Below are 19,558 nucleotides of genomic sequence, written 5' to 3' on the forward strand. Positions count from 1 at the left end.
ACTGTATGGATTCTTGGCCAGTGTAGGAACATCAGTTTCAAGTGGCTCTGACTCTCCTTCAGCATTTACAGCCTTCACACGGAACTGGTATTCTTTGCCCTCATTTAATCCAGAGACCTGAAGATAGAAATAATTACAAGTAGAACTCACTATGTCACAAAAATTCATACACAATAAAGTTAAAGTTACTATTGCATATCCTGCAACTTTCATTACTATAATACTCAATAGTTATTAATATTGGCAACAACAATAATAAGTAATAGTTTTTGTCTTCATTGCCAATAACTATAACATTTCAGGAACTATGTATTTAAAATGAGCGCATAATATATTTTCCACAATATTTTACTGAAACATTAACTTATAGCGACCTTAGACACAAAAATAATTTGATAATTGCAATAACTGTAATTCGTGCCACTTGCACACACTGAAGACACACAGGAGGCCAATAATATAGAGCTCTCTTGTTTTCATGACCTTATAAATAGAAGAAGATGCGTTTTGTGCATAACTTTTTCTTCTCTGTTCCATATGTACAGCATCCTGAAGGCTTATTATGCTTGTTAATTAAATTTATGACAGAGAAATAGTACTTAGCGAGATGGATCCGAGGTTTTCATCATGGGATTACCTGACACTTGCCTTAAAGTTTACAGAAACTTCAGAAAGAAATCAAACCAGGATTTGATCCCACGCTCGAGCACATCCTCAGATCTCGAGTCCAACTTGCTACCGTCTGAGCTATGCCAGTGGTTTTTGTGCATCATGCTATGGCAGCTCTATTTCCAAAGGAAGAACACCTACTATATATTGATACAAGAATTGTGGGGTACAGAGTTAATGTGAAACTTAAAGCAGAGAGGAAAATTTTGCTTCCCAATAGGTCAGAAACTATTCCCATAGAATCACTTAATTAAGTCTGTTCTGGTTAAATTAGAAGTATAGTTAAATATTTTGTTATTTGCATTATACCAAAAATAAGAAAACTTAAAAAAGGAAAGGATACGAGTTTTTATTTAATTTGCAATTCTCTCAACACTTGCTTCTTAGCCTGTTGCGTCTCAATTATTGTTACCCTTGCAACACTATAAGAATTGTCTAACTTCTGTTTTGCCATTAGGTTTGTAAGTTAATATTTTCAAAACAATGTGGGTTGGTTCCAGTTTTAATATATATAATATATAAGTACTGGTATGAATCTAAAATTTATACTTATAACTCTCACCAAATTACATTTCTTTTATATCCCAGTTAAAGATGCTCTGCCAATTGTCTTAATAATCAACACATATATCATACTTGTCAACCAGTACTCTATTATGTAGAAGAACGGTTCCCAATATTTTTGTCTTTCATATCCTTTAACTAGGCTCTTACTGAAACTGTACCCCTAACTCCCCCCACAGAATATTTTTACCACACCACTTATATAAGGTGTAAAAAAAAAACGATTTTTTATATCCAGATTGTTTTTTTTAGCTTAAAATAATAGAAACAAACTTGATAAAACGCAATAATTATTTCACACTTTTCTGAAAGTAATAATATATTGAGATGTGCATGTAGGCAATAGGGTATTACATGGCGCAAGGCAACCAATTATCTTTGGCATATCCCTGAGTGGCGTGACACGTACCTCCCATGGGTATGTGTTCCCCAGGTTGGGAACCACTGATATAAAATATAATGGTGTGTGTGTGTGTGTGTGTGTGTGTGTATCAAGTCACGTAATGTTTAAATAAGAAATAAGGCAAATTAATTAGTTATGGTGTTTTTCAGAATGAAAAATATTTACATATATGATAGTTAATTTCAGCTCAATAAATTTAAACATTTTGAACTCACTAAGAATGAAGAAATTGATAAAAATTTACTTAAATCCTTAATGGTTACGATCTAACTAACCTCTGCTTCTGGGGTCTTGCTGGTCACTACTGGCACCCATCGTCCAGTCTCTGTATCCATACGTTCAATGACATAGTGGTCCACAGGTTCACCACCATCATCTTCTGGTTTATCCCACTTCAACTTGCACCCTTCAGCTGTTACGTCTGAAACCTTCAATGGTCCCTTTGGCTTGCTTGGCTTACCTGTTGAATAAACACCAATTATTAAATTGTCTACTTCCTAATACATCACATTTAACTAACAATAGCAAGTGAAGGACTTAAATTATTTTAACATTATATTTAATATTTCGTTTTGGGAATAAATGTAAATTATTTTTTCATACTGTACAAAATATTTACTTAGGCATATTCCATCCTCAGAATGTGTTTCATGAAACGTTCTATAACATGTTTTCTCACTAACCCAATCTGAATTATCAAAGATATAGCCTACTTCAGTACAATTTGAAAATAGTTTCCGTGAACTGCAAGCTATTTAATTTCATGTGTTTTTAGAAGTTTCAAGAACTAATAGCGTGATTCCGCTTGCAGTATACAATATGCTATTACTTTGGGTTATACATTTAAATGAATTAATGGAAAGCATACTGTATCGTTTTTCTATTTATTAACAAGAAGTAGGCTATGTATGAATTTACACATAATATAAAAGCTAGCTTTGTAATATTGAAATCTTGGACATGTAGGTATTAAAAAATAAGTATAATATAATTACCAGTACAATAGATTAAATTAGACCTGAAAACTTCAATCCCACTGGGCCTAATGTACCTAACTCTTTAACTTTAAAAGGGTGGTCGTGTTCTTTTGCCTGGATGTGATATCAAGAAACTGACATCTTCCGAGCTTTAATTAATCACATGCCAGGCAATTTCTTATAGTGCATACTAGATGTTTATTTTAGCAAAGAATAAATTACATTTTTAACTTACTTAATACAGAAATTTCTACTTCCACTTGATCTGTTCCAGAATTATTCTTGGCTGTTACAGTGTATATGCCAGTATCTGATCGCTTCACTTTTGTGAAAATGAATGTGGTTTTGTAGTCTTCATTCTCTATCTTCAGCCTGAGAAAAATCCATATAAAATTAATTTTCTTAATCAATAATAATAATAATAATAATAATAATAATAATAATAATAATAATAAAAACACTACACTACAATATAGTTCTGTAAGTTGGGACTTTCATTATTATTTTGCACAGTCAGTTCCTATACCTACATACTTAAGTAAAAGATTAGACATGGTTGTAGCACACATGGATAATTGTAAAAAAAATACAATTTATTACAAAAGTAATTAAAATTAAAATAGCCTAATTACTAAAATTTGACATTATGGTTCCAATTTCTCTCTAAGTCTGTCTAACCTATTATTATTATTATTATTATTTGTTGCTTACATGAGATGCTCTGTGTTACTATATTTATGAAATGAGAGTTTCTAATATTACTCAATATAGAAATCAACGCCTGAGATGATAATATTTCAATACTGAGACAATGAATTTTAAGAACTTAAGATTTCATGATAGAAAAGGATAAATTTTCAACATAATACTGCATAAACTTTGAAATATTCATGGATACAATGTCTATGAAATTATATGTTAATGAGAAAGATTCAAGCAATTATACCTGTCATGTGATTTAAGAACCGTTTCCTTCAGCGTCCATGTAATGGTTGGTGGTGGTTCACCCTTAACATCAGCTTCAATGCGCAGCATCTGACCACTTCGGATAACTTTCTTCTGTAGATTTTTGCGGTCAATGTATGGGGCCACTATAGTAAAAATAATGTTTCATTAATACTATTACATAGAAGAGGCACAGTTTATAGCATAAATTATAAAATATTTTCATAAATACTGCAATCAATTTACAACATTATGTTATTTACTTACAGAAGCGGGGTTTGGCAATCACTGATTTTGAAGCATCGCTGGGCTCACTGGGGCCAGCCTTGTTCACCGCAACAATTCGGAATTCATATTCATGTCCTTCTTGAACATTGGTTACCTTTCCTGCCGTTCTAGAAAGAAGAGTATTATTAATAATTAAAATTATTTATCATAAATATTTAATGAGTGATAAAAGTAAATACCCTGTTTTTGCAGTTGGAATTGGCATAAACCTAATACTCCCCATTTTCAAAAATATATTGTGTGATTAATGTAACTATAACATGGTGACAACACTTTATAATGCTATAATTTTTAGTGTTAGGTCACATAGCAAATTTCAACTTTGTTATATTCAAGAAGAAATTCAGCAAAGATATTTGGTATGACAGCACCAACACGAGATCAAAAAGAAACCACTGCTGTTTTTATCTTGAAAATGTTACTTTAAGTGTGTATGTAAGGAAATCACTGTACAGTATTTATGCTTAAGTACTGTTACTCAAAACTTAATTCCAATAATATTCCGATTTTTTATTATTAAGTCGAAAAAGAGAAAACGAATGCTTTTAATGTAAATTACTGAATGTATACTAATACTGTGTAAGTCAATCACTGAAAAGAGGTCTCTTAACATTCAAGACTAGCCACAATAAGCAGCGATTTATACATTTAATGTAGAACTTTGCCCTTTAGAGGAACATTTTACTTGAAGTATTATCACTACTTTTTTATAATAAACTCCTAGGTACGATATAGAATTTTACCTGTTTCCAGGGACAGTTGCAGCATCCACCCACGCTCGACCTTCCTTATCACGCATTTGAATGATATATTTATCAATTGGTGCTCCACCATCGCTCTTTGGTGCTGTCCATTCAAGATCAACGAAGTCCTTGTCCCAGTTCTTGGCTTCTGGTCTTCCAGGTTTGCTTGGTTCGTCTTGAAAGGAGGAAAAAAGTCACATTTAAGTCTGCAATCAACATTTTATTTACGAATATTACATATCTTAACGCAGAATCTGAAATATGCTAAAGCTTGTTTTTTAATATTATTTTTCTCACATTGTTTTTTTTAATTGGTACAGCTACCTATATTCAACATAGAAAAGGAAAATTAAATTAAATTAAACTACATTGAATTAATGTACTTTACGAAGTAATTCGCTTTATTCATGTGGGGTGATCTTGTTACCCCTCTTGATAGTCTGTGTCATGAAAATTCCAGGATATGATATTCAATCTGTAGCTTAATTTCCTTCACTTCTGAGTTTGTCTGGTTCCAAATTCCAAATTATTTTCTTTTGCATTATTTATGTCATTATTTATATTGTTATTTATGTTGTCATGACCTTTGGTTTCCAATTTTTTTTATTCCTTTGTGTTATGTTTATTCTAAAAGTAATGTTATTAGAAATAATTATTAGTGGAGTCTTATTGCGAGATACCTATTGTAGTACTTACAGGTGTGTTCGAATATTTCAATTTCAACAAAGAACTAAAATTTGTTTTATTGGATTTATATTTTTATTTATTTATTTTTAGAAATATTTATAGATATTTTTAAATCTTATTTTATTATAAGCAAATGTTTTGAAGTTGTTCATGATTGTATATATTTTTCTCCAATTTTTTAAAATTTTAACGTGATTTCCAATTTATGTTATAGTACTGTGACATTCATAGCTTGTAGCTGTGTTTTCACTATATTTAAAAAAATTTATATATATAGCATTGAGAAGTTTATCTTGAAATGGAAGGGAGACAAATGTAAATTTACTGTATACATTATGTTATCTTATGGTGTCACCAATAACATAACTAAGTTTTTAATTTTGGTATGCGTTTTCAACACTATGGAACGAGACTTTTGAACCACCCTGTATTTAAAAAAAATAGGACGATTATTTTACATTTTCATATTTGCTTGAGGTCTACAGTGAATAACACACAAATTGTTAAATACTCCAAATGTTTAACGAAGATTTGTATATGATTTTTATAGGGGTAATTCTATTAGTAAGTTGTAATAAACCTTGGTAGCAGGAGGGTTAAAAATGTATGATTAATATATGTTTGAAAAATAAAAATTTTTCTTCAGTGCCATTCGTTTAAGCATTTTAATACTTGTTTACCTATATATAAGATTATGAACATTGCTATTACGTCTCGTCATCCTTTCAGAATATCAGAGTTCTTATACAATAATCAATTATGGCATAAAATATTTATTGAAAAAAAGAGTTTCTGCAAAGCACATTAAATATTTACCAAATGGATTCTTGGCAATAATTGGTTTATCAAGTTCCAGTTCTTCTGATTCTCCCTCTTTGTTCACAGCCTTCACACGGAACTTGTATGGCTTTCCTTCCTGGAGACCAGTGACATTAGCCTCTGGCTCCGTAGATTTGCCACAAGGAATCCATTGACCTGTGAGAGGATCCAGTTTCTCAATTTCGTAATACTCAATGGGAACTCCACCATCATCCTCAGGTTTCTTCCATTTCAGTTTACAGCCATTCTTCGTAATATCTGTTGCTTCCAGTGGACCTTTGGGCTTTCCTGGACGACCTGTAAACAAAATGGAATAGTGAAAATATCAGAATTTTGGCTTAATGGAGGAAAACATCAAGATAATTACCCCGACAAGTATATTTTCGTTTTGTTATATTTATACACAAATAATTTCTTTTGAGATATCTGTTACTAAATAAATAGTTCCAATGAAATTTATGAAAAACCGATTAATAATTTATTCAAGAATTTTCAGCCTGACAGAATTTCCAAGAGAAAAAAAAACTAGAAATGAATTTAAATACTATTATAGTCACAATCATGCCATGGTATGAAAGAAAAATTTCATAACCTCAAGCGGGATTCGAACCTGCGACTTCCTGTACTCCGGTCAGGCGCTCTACCACTGAGCTATCGAGATCGTCTCACGCCAAAGGCTTGGAATTATCCCTTCATACTGGCGACTCTGTTATAGAGTACTGTCCATAGCGTCTGATCTAGTCAGCACTGCTTATGGTGGGAAGAAACTTTTTATAAATGTAATCTTCATCTTGTAATCTTGTAAAAAGTTTCTTCCCACCATAAGCAGTGCTGACTAGATCAGACGCTATGGACAGTACTCTATAACAGAGTCGCCAGTATGAAGGGATAATTCCAAGCCTTTGGCGTGAGATGATCTCGATAGCTCAGTGGTAGAGCGCCTGACCGGAGTACAGGAAGTCGCAGGTTCATATCCCGCTCGAGGTTATGAAATTTTTCTTTCATACCATGGCATGATTGTGACTATAATAGTATTTAAATTCATTAATATGTCACATCAACGGACGTTTATACGTCACCAACATCGTAAGATGAAAACTAGAAAGTTTGCGATTACATTCTACAGTATTAAATATAATAAAATAAGGACTGAATTACGTTTTATTAAAATTGCTGCTAATCCTACAAGGAAAGTATTGTTAAAATGATGCATATAAAGTTTGTAATAAACTATTTAGAGGACAATCTACTAAAGATTGTATTCAACTTCCTAGAAATCAATAGCAGTGCAACATCTACAACAAAATCTTAAAAACTAATATTAATGCTGTAATAATATTATTGTGAAAATTCATTAAAACAAGTACTTACCAAGGACGGAAATGTCAAAGTCTACTCTGTCTTCACCAACAGAGTTCTTTGCTATAATTGTATATTTTCCATTGTGGATTCTCTTCGCTCTCAATATAAAGAATTTTGTATTGTAATCAATATTGTCAATGCGGATGAGGTCATCAGACTTCAGTTCCTGTAATGCAAGAAATGAATAAACCATAATATTAAGTAAAAGTTTGCTGAAGCTAAATTTTATGGAAAAATGTACATGCTTATTCTTCAAATGAAGGTGGATGCACATTATAGCAACACTGGCTTCATGCAGATAAGTTTGCTGATACCTTATCTCAAAGTATAAAATAAATTACGGTTATTAATCTCAAAAAACAATCAATCAAACTCACCTTTCCTCCAAACATCCATGTGACTTCTGGAGGAGGTTCACCAGTAATGTTGATGTCCAGAGTAAGTGTGAGACCGACTTTCACCATCAGATTCTGTAGATTAGTACGGTCAATTTTTGGTTTCACTGCAATGAGAAGTTTACACAGTAAGCTTGTGAATTTCATGTGGACCAAAAAGAAATGGCACGTGTGATTGTACAGATGTATTTTGAAAGTAATTAATAAGTTCTTCATACTATGAAATAAATACTAAAACTGAGAAAGGTTTCATTAAAGAAATCTTGGTTAAGTATCTTGATTACACAACTTTTAATACTATATCACTTCGGAATATAAAGTATACTTTCTAAAGAAATTTCTTTCCAAGTTGTGGTTTTGCTTTATAGATAATGTGGATTTTTCTCTAAGGGTATGATGTTTGACAAAAGAACTATGTTTATATTTCATTTATTGTATTTCATAGATCTTACATTAGCAATGAAGCTTTAAGATGTGGAACAAGTCACAAGAGACTGATATTCATAAATATTTGTTAAACAAAATCCATTTATCAGTAACGTTGTCTTACAATACTTTTTTATTATAAAGAGCCATTACCTGGAATAACAACATTTCTCCTGCACAAGCGAACCCAATGATAAATTTCTTATAAAAATAATAAGAAATACAATTACTATGCTCAGCAATAGAATAGGCTACACCTTTCTGACTAGGAACGATATATTGATTTGTGCACATAATTAAATTTAATTCAACAAAAGCCGAAAAAATAAAAGTAGCACCAACTTAATGTATATTAAAAAATTTATAAACATGTAAAATACATATCCAGTTAATCCAATTTAGAAGGTCTTTACACTATCAGTCGCTATCTTGTAATCCCAATCTCCATTTTTTGGCCGTACTATTGGTTACTTTCGAGAAATCATACTAGAACTGCCTTCATTATTCCAATCAAATTACATTCACTAATCAGAAATACAGACTATAAACAAATCAAAGTCAGTATAATCTTACAAGATACAATGAGAGCAACCATCCTCTTAAAGGATTTCCAAGTGCCTCAATATCGGACAATTCATATCTTCATGGGAAAATAAGTTTTTTTTTTTCTTAACAGTTTGTAAATAAAGCTACTGACGTTTGTGATAGCAAACGTTCGTCAAAACAATATATAATGCAACACCATAAAATATAATTATACAAAAATTTGTAAGCCATGTCAGATCATTACTTTTCAGAAAGCACATTTTAACAACACATGCCTAAGTATGTATATTATTATTTTTAAGATTTTAAATTATGTTTTAACCAATAAACCGCAATTTAAATTTGGACATATTGTTATTTGCAGAAGATTTAGCTTTGCTAGCCTGTTCAGAGGAAGATTTACAAAGGACCATATACAATTTGAAACTGATAGCAAATAAATACTCTCTGGAAATTTCTACTGACAAAACTAAAATTATGGCTTTTTGTGGCAAAGAGTCCATTCCTAGCAAGATTTATATTAATTAAAGTATTTTGGAAAGGGTTAAAGAATTTAAATATCTTGGCTACAAATCATCTTCCTCAGCAGATTAAGACATTCATGACAAAACTTTACAGTATAATAAATCAATGGGCATCACAAATAGAATCAGTTCAGCGACATACCCGCACTCGTCTGCATAAAGCCTTAGCATTACCAGTCCTGTGCTATGGAAGTGAAGCATGGACTCTAAGGAAAGTGAAGCAAGCAGAATCACTGCTAGTGAAATGAGATTCATGCGCCGAACAGCTGGCTATACTAAGTGGAACCATAAAAGAAATGAAGACATCTTAAAAGAACTTGAAATGAACTCTATGTTAGCAGACATATGTCACTATCAAGATAACTGGCGTCAGCATATGAGGCGTATGTCTAGAACTAGAATCCCTTGTGCAATCCTGCATTACCAACCTAGAGGCAGGAAATCAACTGGACGTCCAATGAAGAGATGGGCTGGAAACTTTTGTGGACCATACCAGTCCTTCTGGGACTATAACCAGTATGGCTGATGACAATGAAATCATGTTTTATTTTACGACATTCGCAACTGTCGAGGTTATATCAGCATCACCGGTGTGCCAGAATTTTGTCCTGCAGGAGTTCTTTTACATGCCAGTAAACTATTGACATGAACCTGTCACATTTAGACACACTTAAATTCCATCGACCTGTGCCGGAATCGAACCCACAACCTCGGGCACAGAAGGCTAGCACTATACCGACTGCACCACCCAGGGCGACGTATATTATTATTAAACTGATGTAATACTAAATATGTTAACTCACAGAATCTTGCTTTAGCGATATGTGGGTTGGTCTCTTCGCTGGGGTCACCAGGTCCAGCCTTGTTCACTGCTCGTACTCGGAACTGGTACTGGTTTCCTTCCTCCAGCTTGGGAACAGTGCCCTGGCAGGTATTTCCATGTACATCAGCAGCCTTCACCCAGGCTCCTCCATACTTGTCCATCAGCTCTATCACATAGCCTAAAATGGGAGAAGAAATCATGTAAGCAATATATGCTTCTGATCTGTCTCAATGTATATGGTCTTTAAATAATTTTGTGGGAATTCAATAACATTAATTTTAAGGGCAAAATAATTTATTTCAAATAATTACCAGTAATTGGTGCACCACCATCACGAATTGGTGGTTCCCACTTCAATTTCACCATTGTCTCATCCCAGTCGACGATTTCTGGCAGTCCAGGAGCAGAAGGAGGATCTGGAAAGGTATTCATAAAAATATTTTGTTATATGTAATTTAAAGCAGTCTTATTTCGTCTAATTGTGCATAATTATAACACTGTAAAGAACTCATTTCACATCTTCAACAACATTAAGCAACTGATATGCATATGAGTAGGTACTTTTCCTTCTTTTCCCCTCTTTTTTTGTTCTCTTGATCACCAGATGAATTTATTATCATACCCTTTTGATTGTGCATTTTATTTAATTTTCGTATTTCTTTTCTTCTTTTTATTATTATTTTATTACATTTCATTTTGTTACATTCTTCCTTAAATTTTCCATATTAACTATTTGTACTAAATGAGTTGTTTTTATTATATTCCAATGTATTTTACTTTCATTTTTCTATTATGGTATTATTTTCATGTTGTTTAGTGTCGATTTTGTTATGATATTATTATTATTTTTCATTGTAATATGTTAGTATCCTGTTCTTTAATTTTTTGTTAAATTTTCACTGCTTGTATACTTTGTGACCTGGTAGAGTGTAAGAGAAGGCCCTATGGCCTAAACTCCGCCAGTATAAATAAATAAATTAGTATTATTATTATTATTATATTACAGGTAACCGAAGTGATTTGTTACTGTGATAATTTAAATGAATTACTGAAAGTAAGTGCTATATAACATAAACTCACCGAACGGATTTTTGGCAAGAATGGCAGTGTCTGTTGCCAAAGGTTCAGATTCTCCCTCTTCATTCACAGCCTTCACTCTAAAGTGATATTTCTTCATGGGTTCAAGTCCTGTGATTTCCTGTTCAGTTTTGTTGGGATCAACAAATCCAGCGGGAACCCAACGACCTGTTGCTGCGTCCATCTTCTCCACAACATAGCCAGTAAGTGGCAGGCCACCATCATCCTTTGGCTTTTTCCACTTCAATTTACAGCCTTCCTTGTGAACATCGGTGACTTCAAGTGGTTCACCAGGTTTATCAGGTTTGTCTGTAAGCAAATAATAATGAACACTTAAACATCTTTACAGACAACACTTAGCAGTAGTAGTAGTAGTAGTAGTAGTAGTAGTAGTAGTAGTAGTAGTAGTAGTAGTAGTAGTAGTAGTAGTAGTAGTAGTTATAGTAGTTATAGTAATAAGCATGCTACCCCATTACAGGCCCCAAAAAGTCCTTAGGCTGGTGGGATGTCTCCCACCTCACGAGACAATCGACACTGAGTAACAGTAGGAATATCAATCTGAAGTGCTGGTCACCTTAGTCACAAAGGAAATACTCCTGGTACTCATTTCTCTGGAGACTAAGTGAAGCCCAGGGACATAGTACAGCCGAAAAGATTAGATCAATGGGAAAAGTACAAGACTTCATCGGGAATCGAACGAGCGACCTTTTGACTTGTAGTGCAACATCTTATCTGAGATCCTATCGCGAGTCTCAGTAAGTAGTAAGGGTATCATTTTATTAATGACTGAAGAGATGAGAAAGAGCAGATGAATTTTGTCTGGAGTTCTCTATGGACAGCATTGTTTTACGCGTCCTAAATCTACGACACGGGTCTCCCAGTTTTGCTTCCCTCCAGGAGGAAGCTATGGTAAAGATTTTGTCTCCTTTTAATCCATAGCTCTCAGCTGAGCCACAAATATTGGATCTAATGGCCAGCACGGTAACTGCGAACTATGAAGGACGACTGATATGCAGTATTCAAAAAATGTAGGGACAAACATGACTTACAATCATGCATTCTTCAATAATTTTACAGAAAAAAAAAAATGTTTTATTTAACAACGCTCGCAACTGCCGAGGTCATATCAGCGTCGCCAGTGTGCCGGAGTTTTGTCCCACAGGAGTTCTTTTACATGCCAGTAAATCTACCGATATGAGCCTGTCGCATTTAAGCACTTAAATTTTTATCCAAAATATTATTTAAGTTTTTATTTAAATAAAATGATCATTTTTGTCTGTTTTCTGCACTTACAGAAGCACCACTTCAATACCAGTACCAAAGGTATTCTCTTTTGATGTATGGTCAAGAATATGTTGTGAATGACAGGTAGGTTCTGTGAAATGTTACTTATTTTTATTTGTACTCACCCAATATTATCACTTCTACAGTTGCTTCGTCTGTGCCAGAGCTGTTTTCTGCTTTGATCGTGTATGTGCCTGTATTCTTCCTGGTTGTTTCTGACAGCTGGATCTTTGTGTTATAGTCTTCGTTTTCAATCTTAACATTTGGTCCATTCTCCAACTGCTGTCTTTGGAAATGCCAAGTAATAGTTGGAGGGGGTTCACCCTTGACATCGACATCGAATTTAACAGATGTTCCTGCACGTACTGTGACTTTTTGTAGTTTCTCACGGTTGATGAAAGGTTTCACTGAAAATAAATTATAACAGTATGAATAAGACAGTTAGTTTTATTTGATTTTATCCATAAGTTAATGTCGGAATTTTTTTAACATATTTCTACCGCAGAATGACACTAATAGTACTATTAAATATCACCATCCATAAGATTCAGTAATTGGAATCAGCTGAATTAAGACTATGTTTATTATTTTATCCAAAAGAACACTTTTTACAATGAACATGCATTGAATCCGTTGTTAATATAATTAAAATATTACTCTTACTGTTAATGAAATTAAACTGAAAGAAAACCGTTATACAATTTCTGAAATTCTTTTCTAAATTTTATTTTTTAGGAATATAATTTATGGTGATCATTTTCACATGTTAATTTGGATTAAGTTTTTAAATACCTAAGTTTACTAGTTTCAGCTTAGTTGGAGCCATCTTCAGAATTATTTTAATGTCACTTTTTACGATATAGAAGCTTATTTCAGAAATGTAGTACAGTTCAAAAGTAACACACAGATAAGGCAATTTAGCGAATGTTTACTAGCAATTATTTCAGAATATCTATTCATACTAACAAATGAAGTTATTTTAGTGCCATATCCAAAATTATAAAATTCGAATTGTTAAGCACTTCTAACAAAGGAAAATTTATACTTTCAATTTGAGCTTGAAAAGATTCATTTCGTGAGTATATGTTTGAATACTTACAGAACCTGGCCTTTGCAATATGTGGTTTAGTGGGCTCACTGGGCTCTGAAGGGCCAGCTTTGTTTACTGCTCGGACACGGAACTGGTACTGGTTTCCTTCTTTTAGTCCAGGAACTCGTGCCTCACAAGCAGGAGTCTGAAGTGAATAGGAAGTTAAGACAAAATGTCAGTCATGAATCCCACTCTCTCTGGTAGTAGGCTGACAGTTAACTCGCTAGGTTAGGGCTATTCCTTTATTACTGTGTACTATGGAAAGATAAATAAGAATAATCGTAGAGACAAAGGCTGAAGTAACGTATTAAGTTGATTATTGTTGTTACATGAATATACAGTAAATTCCTCTGTTCTAGTACATGCTATGCAGGTAATAATGGGTATAAACAGTGAAGATAAAGAGTATTTTGAGCACTAACAATAAATAAATAAATAATAAAATTAAAGGAAGTAATTATCAGTTAAGTTATCTCTATGAACTTACGATGGAATATACTGAGGGTGGGGACAGAAATGGAAGTTCCTAAGTTCTTCTAAGAGAAATTTGAGATGGTGATAAAAGTGAGGCACAGCAACATGCTCCTGATTTTTATCTCCAGAAAAAGAATCCATTGTGCCCATTTGTCAAGAAACCAGGGAGAGGAGTGAATGAAGCACTAGCGTAGCTCAGTAGTAGAGCATTCAGTGCGTAGAGCTGAATGTACTGGGTTCGATCCCCAGTGCCAGAGCGAATCTTTCTCTGTTAATAGTACACATAAAGAACTTACTGGATTTTAGAAACTACATAGAAGTACTAATGATGAAAAAGTCCTTTGTCTATTCATGGGATCGAATAGACCTTCTCCCACTTCATATTTAGTCCCTTTCGTGCGTTTAGAGTTTATTTCTTCTTCGTGGTAAAAACAAACATTTTATTTAGAAATGGTTTAACAAATTATGTGAAATGGCAGACTGTACATTTACTTCCTCTAAATTAATTTCGGAAATAAGAACATAGCAAATATTTGGTTATTAATTTGAAATTGAAGAGATTTGGAGAAAATAAATGTCTAATTTTACATGGGTCGCCTATTTCTTTTAATAAATTATACATATTTACCGACTGAATATATCTGCTCCTTTACATTTTTTTATATCAGCATATTTTCTTGTATCAGTCTCCAATGCTTTGGAGTTCTCTTACTGCTTCCAGCCTCAAGTGTTTCACGAGTATTACCTCTGTAATAGTCACGCCAGTCTACTGAGAAAAGACTGCATAACGTATTCAGTTGAGTCCGTTATGTCTCTCTAGTATTTCACTACCACTACTATCTTCCTTGCACGTATTACACATAGTGGTTTGTTACATTCTAATATCAGCATCTTGGACGTCTCTCTTGTAAGGAACTAAGGAGTTGTCGAAATAGACATATTTGTAGCCAACTGAGTTTATATTTATCGATGTGGTCCATTACTGGTTTCATTTTTAATTCTTGCAAATTATCTATATATTTTTTTATTTTTTATATCCAGCAGTCCTTAAAAGCTTAATTTCACTAGTTAGAATTATATTATTATCGTAGTTTCGTGTGACCTACTCTTCAATACTTTATGATAGCATTGGTCTTGTCAATGTGATGATTCTTGTATGTTTCTGGACCATACAATGTTTGAATACTTGTTTAATGATTCCCATTGATCTGTTATAATTTATCAGTTTTGCTGATGTGTAAAATTTATTCTCACACGCAATATCATAGCCGAAATATTTCAAGATAAATACCATATAGGCCTAAATGATTTTATCATATACCTACCTAAACATATTTTACTACGAACTGGTTAGTTTCCTTTAAATGCCATAATTTTCGACTATATGTTAAAATTTTCGTAATAAATTTCTCAGCAAAAAGTTTTATTAATGCTGTTAAAGTTAATACTTTTTAAACAATACTATTTCTCGAAATAGAGAGACTAATTAAGTGTGTCTTACCGTAGTGGTGAGAATCTCATCCCAAGAGCTGCTGAATTTCTCCTTCTTCTCAATAATATAGCCAGTAATTGCAGCTCCTCCATTGGATTTAGGAGCTTCCCACTTGAGGTCAACACGATCCACATCCCAGTCAACGATATCGGGAGTACCTGGCTTACTTGGAATGTCTGTAACAATGGTTCATGACACTTAATGAGATTTTATATACAGAAAATTAACCTAACTGCTCTTCTAGCACGTGAAGTTAACAGAATTTGGCATATTCAAGTTGAGAAACTCAAAAGAATTGCCTCTTTTAATTATCATTCTTGTTTTCTCACTTTTCGAACTGTATACAAAATAATGAAATGCTGAAATATCAATACACAGATTTTTTATGTCATGATGACTAAGTTTTCCAGCTTCTCTGACAACTTTACAGAGTAGTCATTTGCATGCCTCGTTACTAGCAATTACTATGTACTTTGTTTCACATTAAAAACGCAATGACAAATAACAACGACTTTTGTAAAATGCACTCAACTGCTTTTAAAGATCCACAGCCTACTCTGATTAGCATCTACCACAAATGAGTGCAGTTTTAGTGACAGAATTTATATATTAATTTTTTCGTAGATTTTTTTCTTACATATTCTAAAATATAATGCAGTTTTAACAGAATCGATGGATTTAGAATATTTCTTTAAAATTTTCCAGTAAACAATGAAGAGAGCTAGTATTTCAATATGTATAGTGTTTAACATTGAAATAACTGTCGTGCATTTCTCGATTCACCATCCAATATAACGAGCAGTGGCGTATACTGGTTAAAGGGTTTGGGCTACCGCTGACCCTATTATTACACAAAATATATCTAACAATTACTTTAATTTTAATTACTATGGTAAAACTAATAATACAAAATTATTACATTATGTTATATTATAAACTTTTTCTTTTGTAATTTCCTTGGGCTACAGCCGGTAGCCCGCAAAATACGCTCCTGATAACGAGACTATCAGAAAATGGTTTTTATATTTAAACAACTAGTAACTATATACAGTAATCATGTGTTGGTTACAATTACATAGTATCTAAGAAATGTAGTGCAGTTCTCAAATTATGACTGATAGCTCGATTACAAATAAAAATTTCGAATAAAAATTGTAAGAATACAGTATTTAAACTATTTAACAAAAATAACTTTTATATATAAAAGTGTTAGCAGAATTACAAATTTAACTTTGTACTATTTTATTTAACCGAAGTAATTATGGGCACAAATTACCAGTACTCTCCTTGTCAACATTAGTGATTCTTGCATGGATTCGTTCTTTAGCTCATTAATCACTACTGGTACTATGCACCAATATTAAGCATTAACAAGTAGTGACTTCCTTGGTTACCGGTATGTTGTATTCATATCCCTATTCATATTCATTTATTGCATCCAACTGACCACATACATAATATGGGACATGTCAAACTTGTGAGTATGATAAACATCTATAGTTTAAACAACAAGATAAGGAACACAATCTAGTAATACTTTATCACAAATTGAATGAAGTGCACTTGATTGTTACAATAATTTATAATTTGGAATGACATTTAGGCCTACTACATAAACATTATCTAAGCTAATGTTCAACTCACCAAATGGATTCTTAGCAAGTGTGGCATGATCAGTCTCCAAAGGTTCACTCTCCCCTTCTTCGTTGACGGCTCTCACTCGGAATTTGTATTCGTTGCCTTCTTGCAGTCCCTTCACTTCCATCTCAGGTTTGTCACTCTTGCCTACTGGCACCCATCGTCCAGTAGAAGTATCGAGCTTCTCAACTACGTAACCAGTGATTGGCTTGCCACCATCATCTTCTGGTTTGTCCCATTTCAACTTGCAACCATTCTTTGTAACATCTGATACCTTCAACGGACCCTTTGGTTTTGAAGGAGAAGCTATAATAAATATCGAAGAAATTGGTAATACTTAACACTCGTAAATGGATAAATATTTCAAACAAACATTTGTGTATATTCTGCACGACTTACATAGAACTGTAATCTCAACTTCAGCTTCATCTTTTCCATGTTCATTTTCAGCAACAATTTTCCACAGTCCGGAATTCTTCCTTACACCATCGTTGATGGTGAGTTTGGTGTTGTAGTCTATGTTAACTATTTCAATATTTCCTTCAGATTTAACCTGTATCAATAAAATAAATATAAGCATGAAGTATGTATACTGATCGTGACAATTAATACGAATAAAATAATTTACATTCTCGGACTCATAATTGCATTCGAAAATGAATTTTATAGTCAGAAAAATCATAAATAGACTACGGAACTTTACACACTAAAAACCTGAAAATATGCACGCAACTATGCAATAAAACAGTAGAAATATGTGCTAAAAATGAAGGATATGCGGTAAAGAAATTAATATACAGCACGAAAATAATTTAAAATAATAATTGTCATCAAGCCATCATCACTTTTGAAATATTTTTTCTTGGCATGTACAAATTACTGTTACTAATTTTACATACATATTTCAATGGATACCGAGTAGGCCTACCTTTATAATTATCTAATATATTTTTTAATTTCTTTGTCTTTCATGTAATTATTACGACAGTAAAGAATTAACGATTTATACAGGTTCTCTACTGCGAATCTTCAGGATCTGACTTAGCAGTCACTAATGATGTTCTATTGTTTTACAAATTGTCAAAGCCTGCTAATTTTTAAACATGACTCGCTGATTAATTTCTTTCATTGCTTTTATACAAAATGTTTCTCATAACAATGTTAAATTCCTATGTCCTATACCCAGAAAAAGACATGGTATATTTATTTCTCACAGAATTTTTATATTCCTTGGAAGTTATTCGTATTATTGTCAGAAAAGATTTTGAAATTAGATAATAAATCGGGCAAAACAATGAAAGATGTTGATATATGCATTTAAATATGCAAAATAAAAATATATATGCATTTAAAGGGGAAAAAATTTCGAAATACATATTTATGCAAAATGAAGTTAGCTTCATTAGAAAGTAAGACCATGGTCGGCAAAGATCCATTTTTATTTTCTGAGTAACTTGTGCCAAATCAATAAAAACACGCAACTGTATTAAATTCCGCAGTATATAACTTGTTGAGTCAAATGAATTAAATACTATTATAGTCACAATCATGCCATGGTATGAAAGAAAAATTTCACAACCTCGAGCGGGAATCGAATCTGCGACTTCCTGTTCTCTGCTCAGGCGCTCTACCACTGAGCTATCGAGTTCGTCTCACGCCAAAGACTAGGAATTATCCTTTCATACTGGCGACTCTGTTATAGAGTACTGTCCATAGTGTCTGATCTTAGTCAGCACTGCTTATGGGTGGAAAGAAACTTTACAAATGTAATTACATTTGTAAAGTTTCTTTCCACCCACTAAGATCAGACGCTATGGACAGTACTCTATAACAGAGTCGCCAGTATGAAAGGGTAATTCCGAGCCTTTGGCGTGAGACGAACTCGATAGCTCAGTGGTAGAGCGCCTGACTGGAGAACAGGAAGTCGCAGGTTCGATTCCCGCTCGAGGTTGTGAAATTTTTCTTTCATACCATGGCATGATTGTGACTATAATAGTAATTAATTCATTAATATGTCACATCAACGGACGTATATACATCATCCAAACATCGTAAGATGAAGATTACATTTGTTGAGTCAAAGTTACTGGAAAAAATAATTACGTGTATGAGACAGGAACTGTATATCAGAGTGAAATGAGCACAATATGAGTTAAAGTAATAATAAATCTCAGATAAATATTTCAATTTTAAATAAGTATGATAATGGCTATTTCTCAAATTACTTCTTGTCAACTAATTACCACAAGAATTATTATGAAACTTGCAAAAATATAATAAAAAAATATATATATTATATTATTAACTGAACCAAAAATCTAAAATTAATATA

The 19,558-nt window shown here is 32.9% G+C and overlaps 1 protein-coding gene across 45 annotated transcripts in view; it reads right to left on the reverse strand.

The window, feature by feature from the left end:
• The window catches only part of bt (projectin protein bent), a 408,836-nt gene that overhangs the window by 105,270 nt on the left and 284,008 nt on the right, over nt 1-19,558 (reverse strand). For all 45 annotated transcript variants that reach the window (XM_069837452.1, XM_069837423.1, XM_069837454.1 and 42 more), the window contains 17 exons: nt 17,626-17,779; nt 17,233-17,532; nt 15,598-15,764; nt 13,632-13,767; nt 12,658-12,939; nt 11,252-11,557; nt 10,483-10,587; nt 10,152-10,349; nt 7,835-7,959; nt 7,467-7,623; nt 6,093-6,392; nt 4,590-4,764; nt 3,826-3,953; nt 3,560-3,704; nt 2,849-2,985; nt 1,912-2,096; nt 3-117 (listed from right to left, as the gene is read on the reverse strand). In XM_069837452.1, the coding sequence (XP_069693553.1) occupies nt 3-117; nt 1,912-2,096; nt 2,849-2,985; nt 3,560-3,704; nt 3,826-3,953; nt 4,590-4,764; nt 6,093-6,392; nt 7,467-7,623; nt 7,835-7,959; nt 10,152-10,349; nt 10,483-10,587; nt 11,252-11,557; nt 12,658-12,939; nt 13,632-13,767; nt 15,598-15,764; nt 17,233-17,532; nt 17,626-17,779 (3,115 nt within the window). The remainder of the gene's footprint in view (nt 1-2; nt 118-1,911; nt 2,097-2,848; nt 2,986-3,559; nt 3,705-3,825; nt 3,954-4,589; nt 4,765-6,092; nt 6,393-7,466; nt 7,624-7,834; nt 7,960-10,151; nt 10,350-10,482; nt 10,588-11,251; nt 11,558-12,657; nt 12,940-13,631; nt 13,768-15,597; nt 15,765-17,232; nt 17,533-17,625; nt 17,780-19,558) is intronic.

Source organism: Periplaneta americana, chromosome 10, assembly GCF_040183065.1.
Source record: "Periplaneta americana isolate PAMFEO1 chromosome 10, P.americana_PAMFEO1_priV1, whole genome shotgun sequence".
Lineage (NCBI taxonomy): Eukaryota > Metazoa > Arthropoda > Insecta > Blattodea > Blattidae > Periplaneta > Periplaneta americana.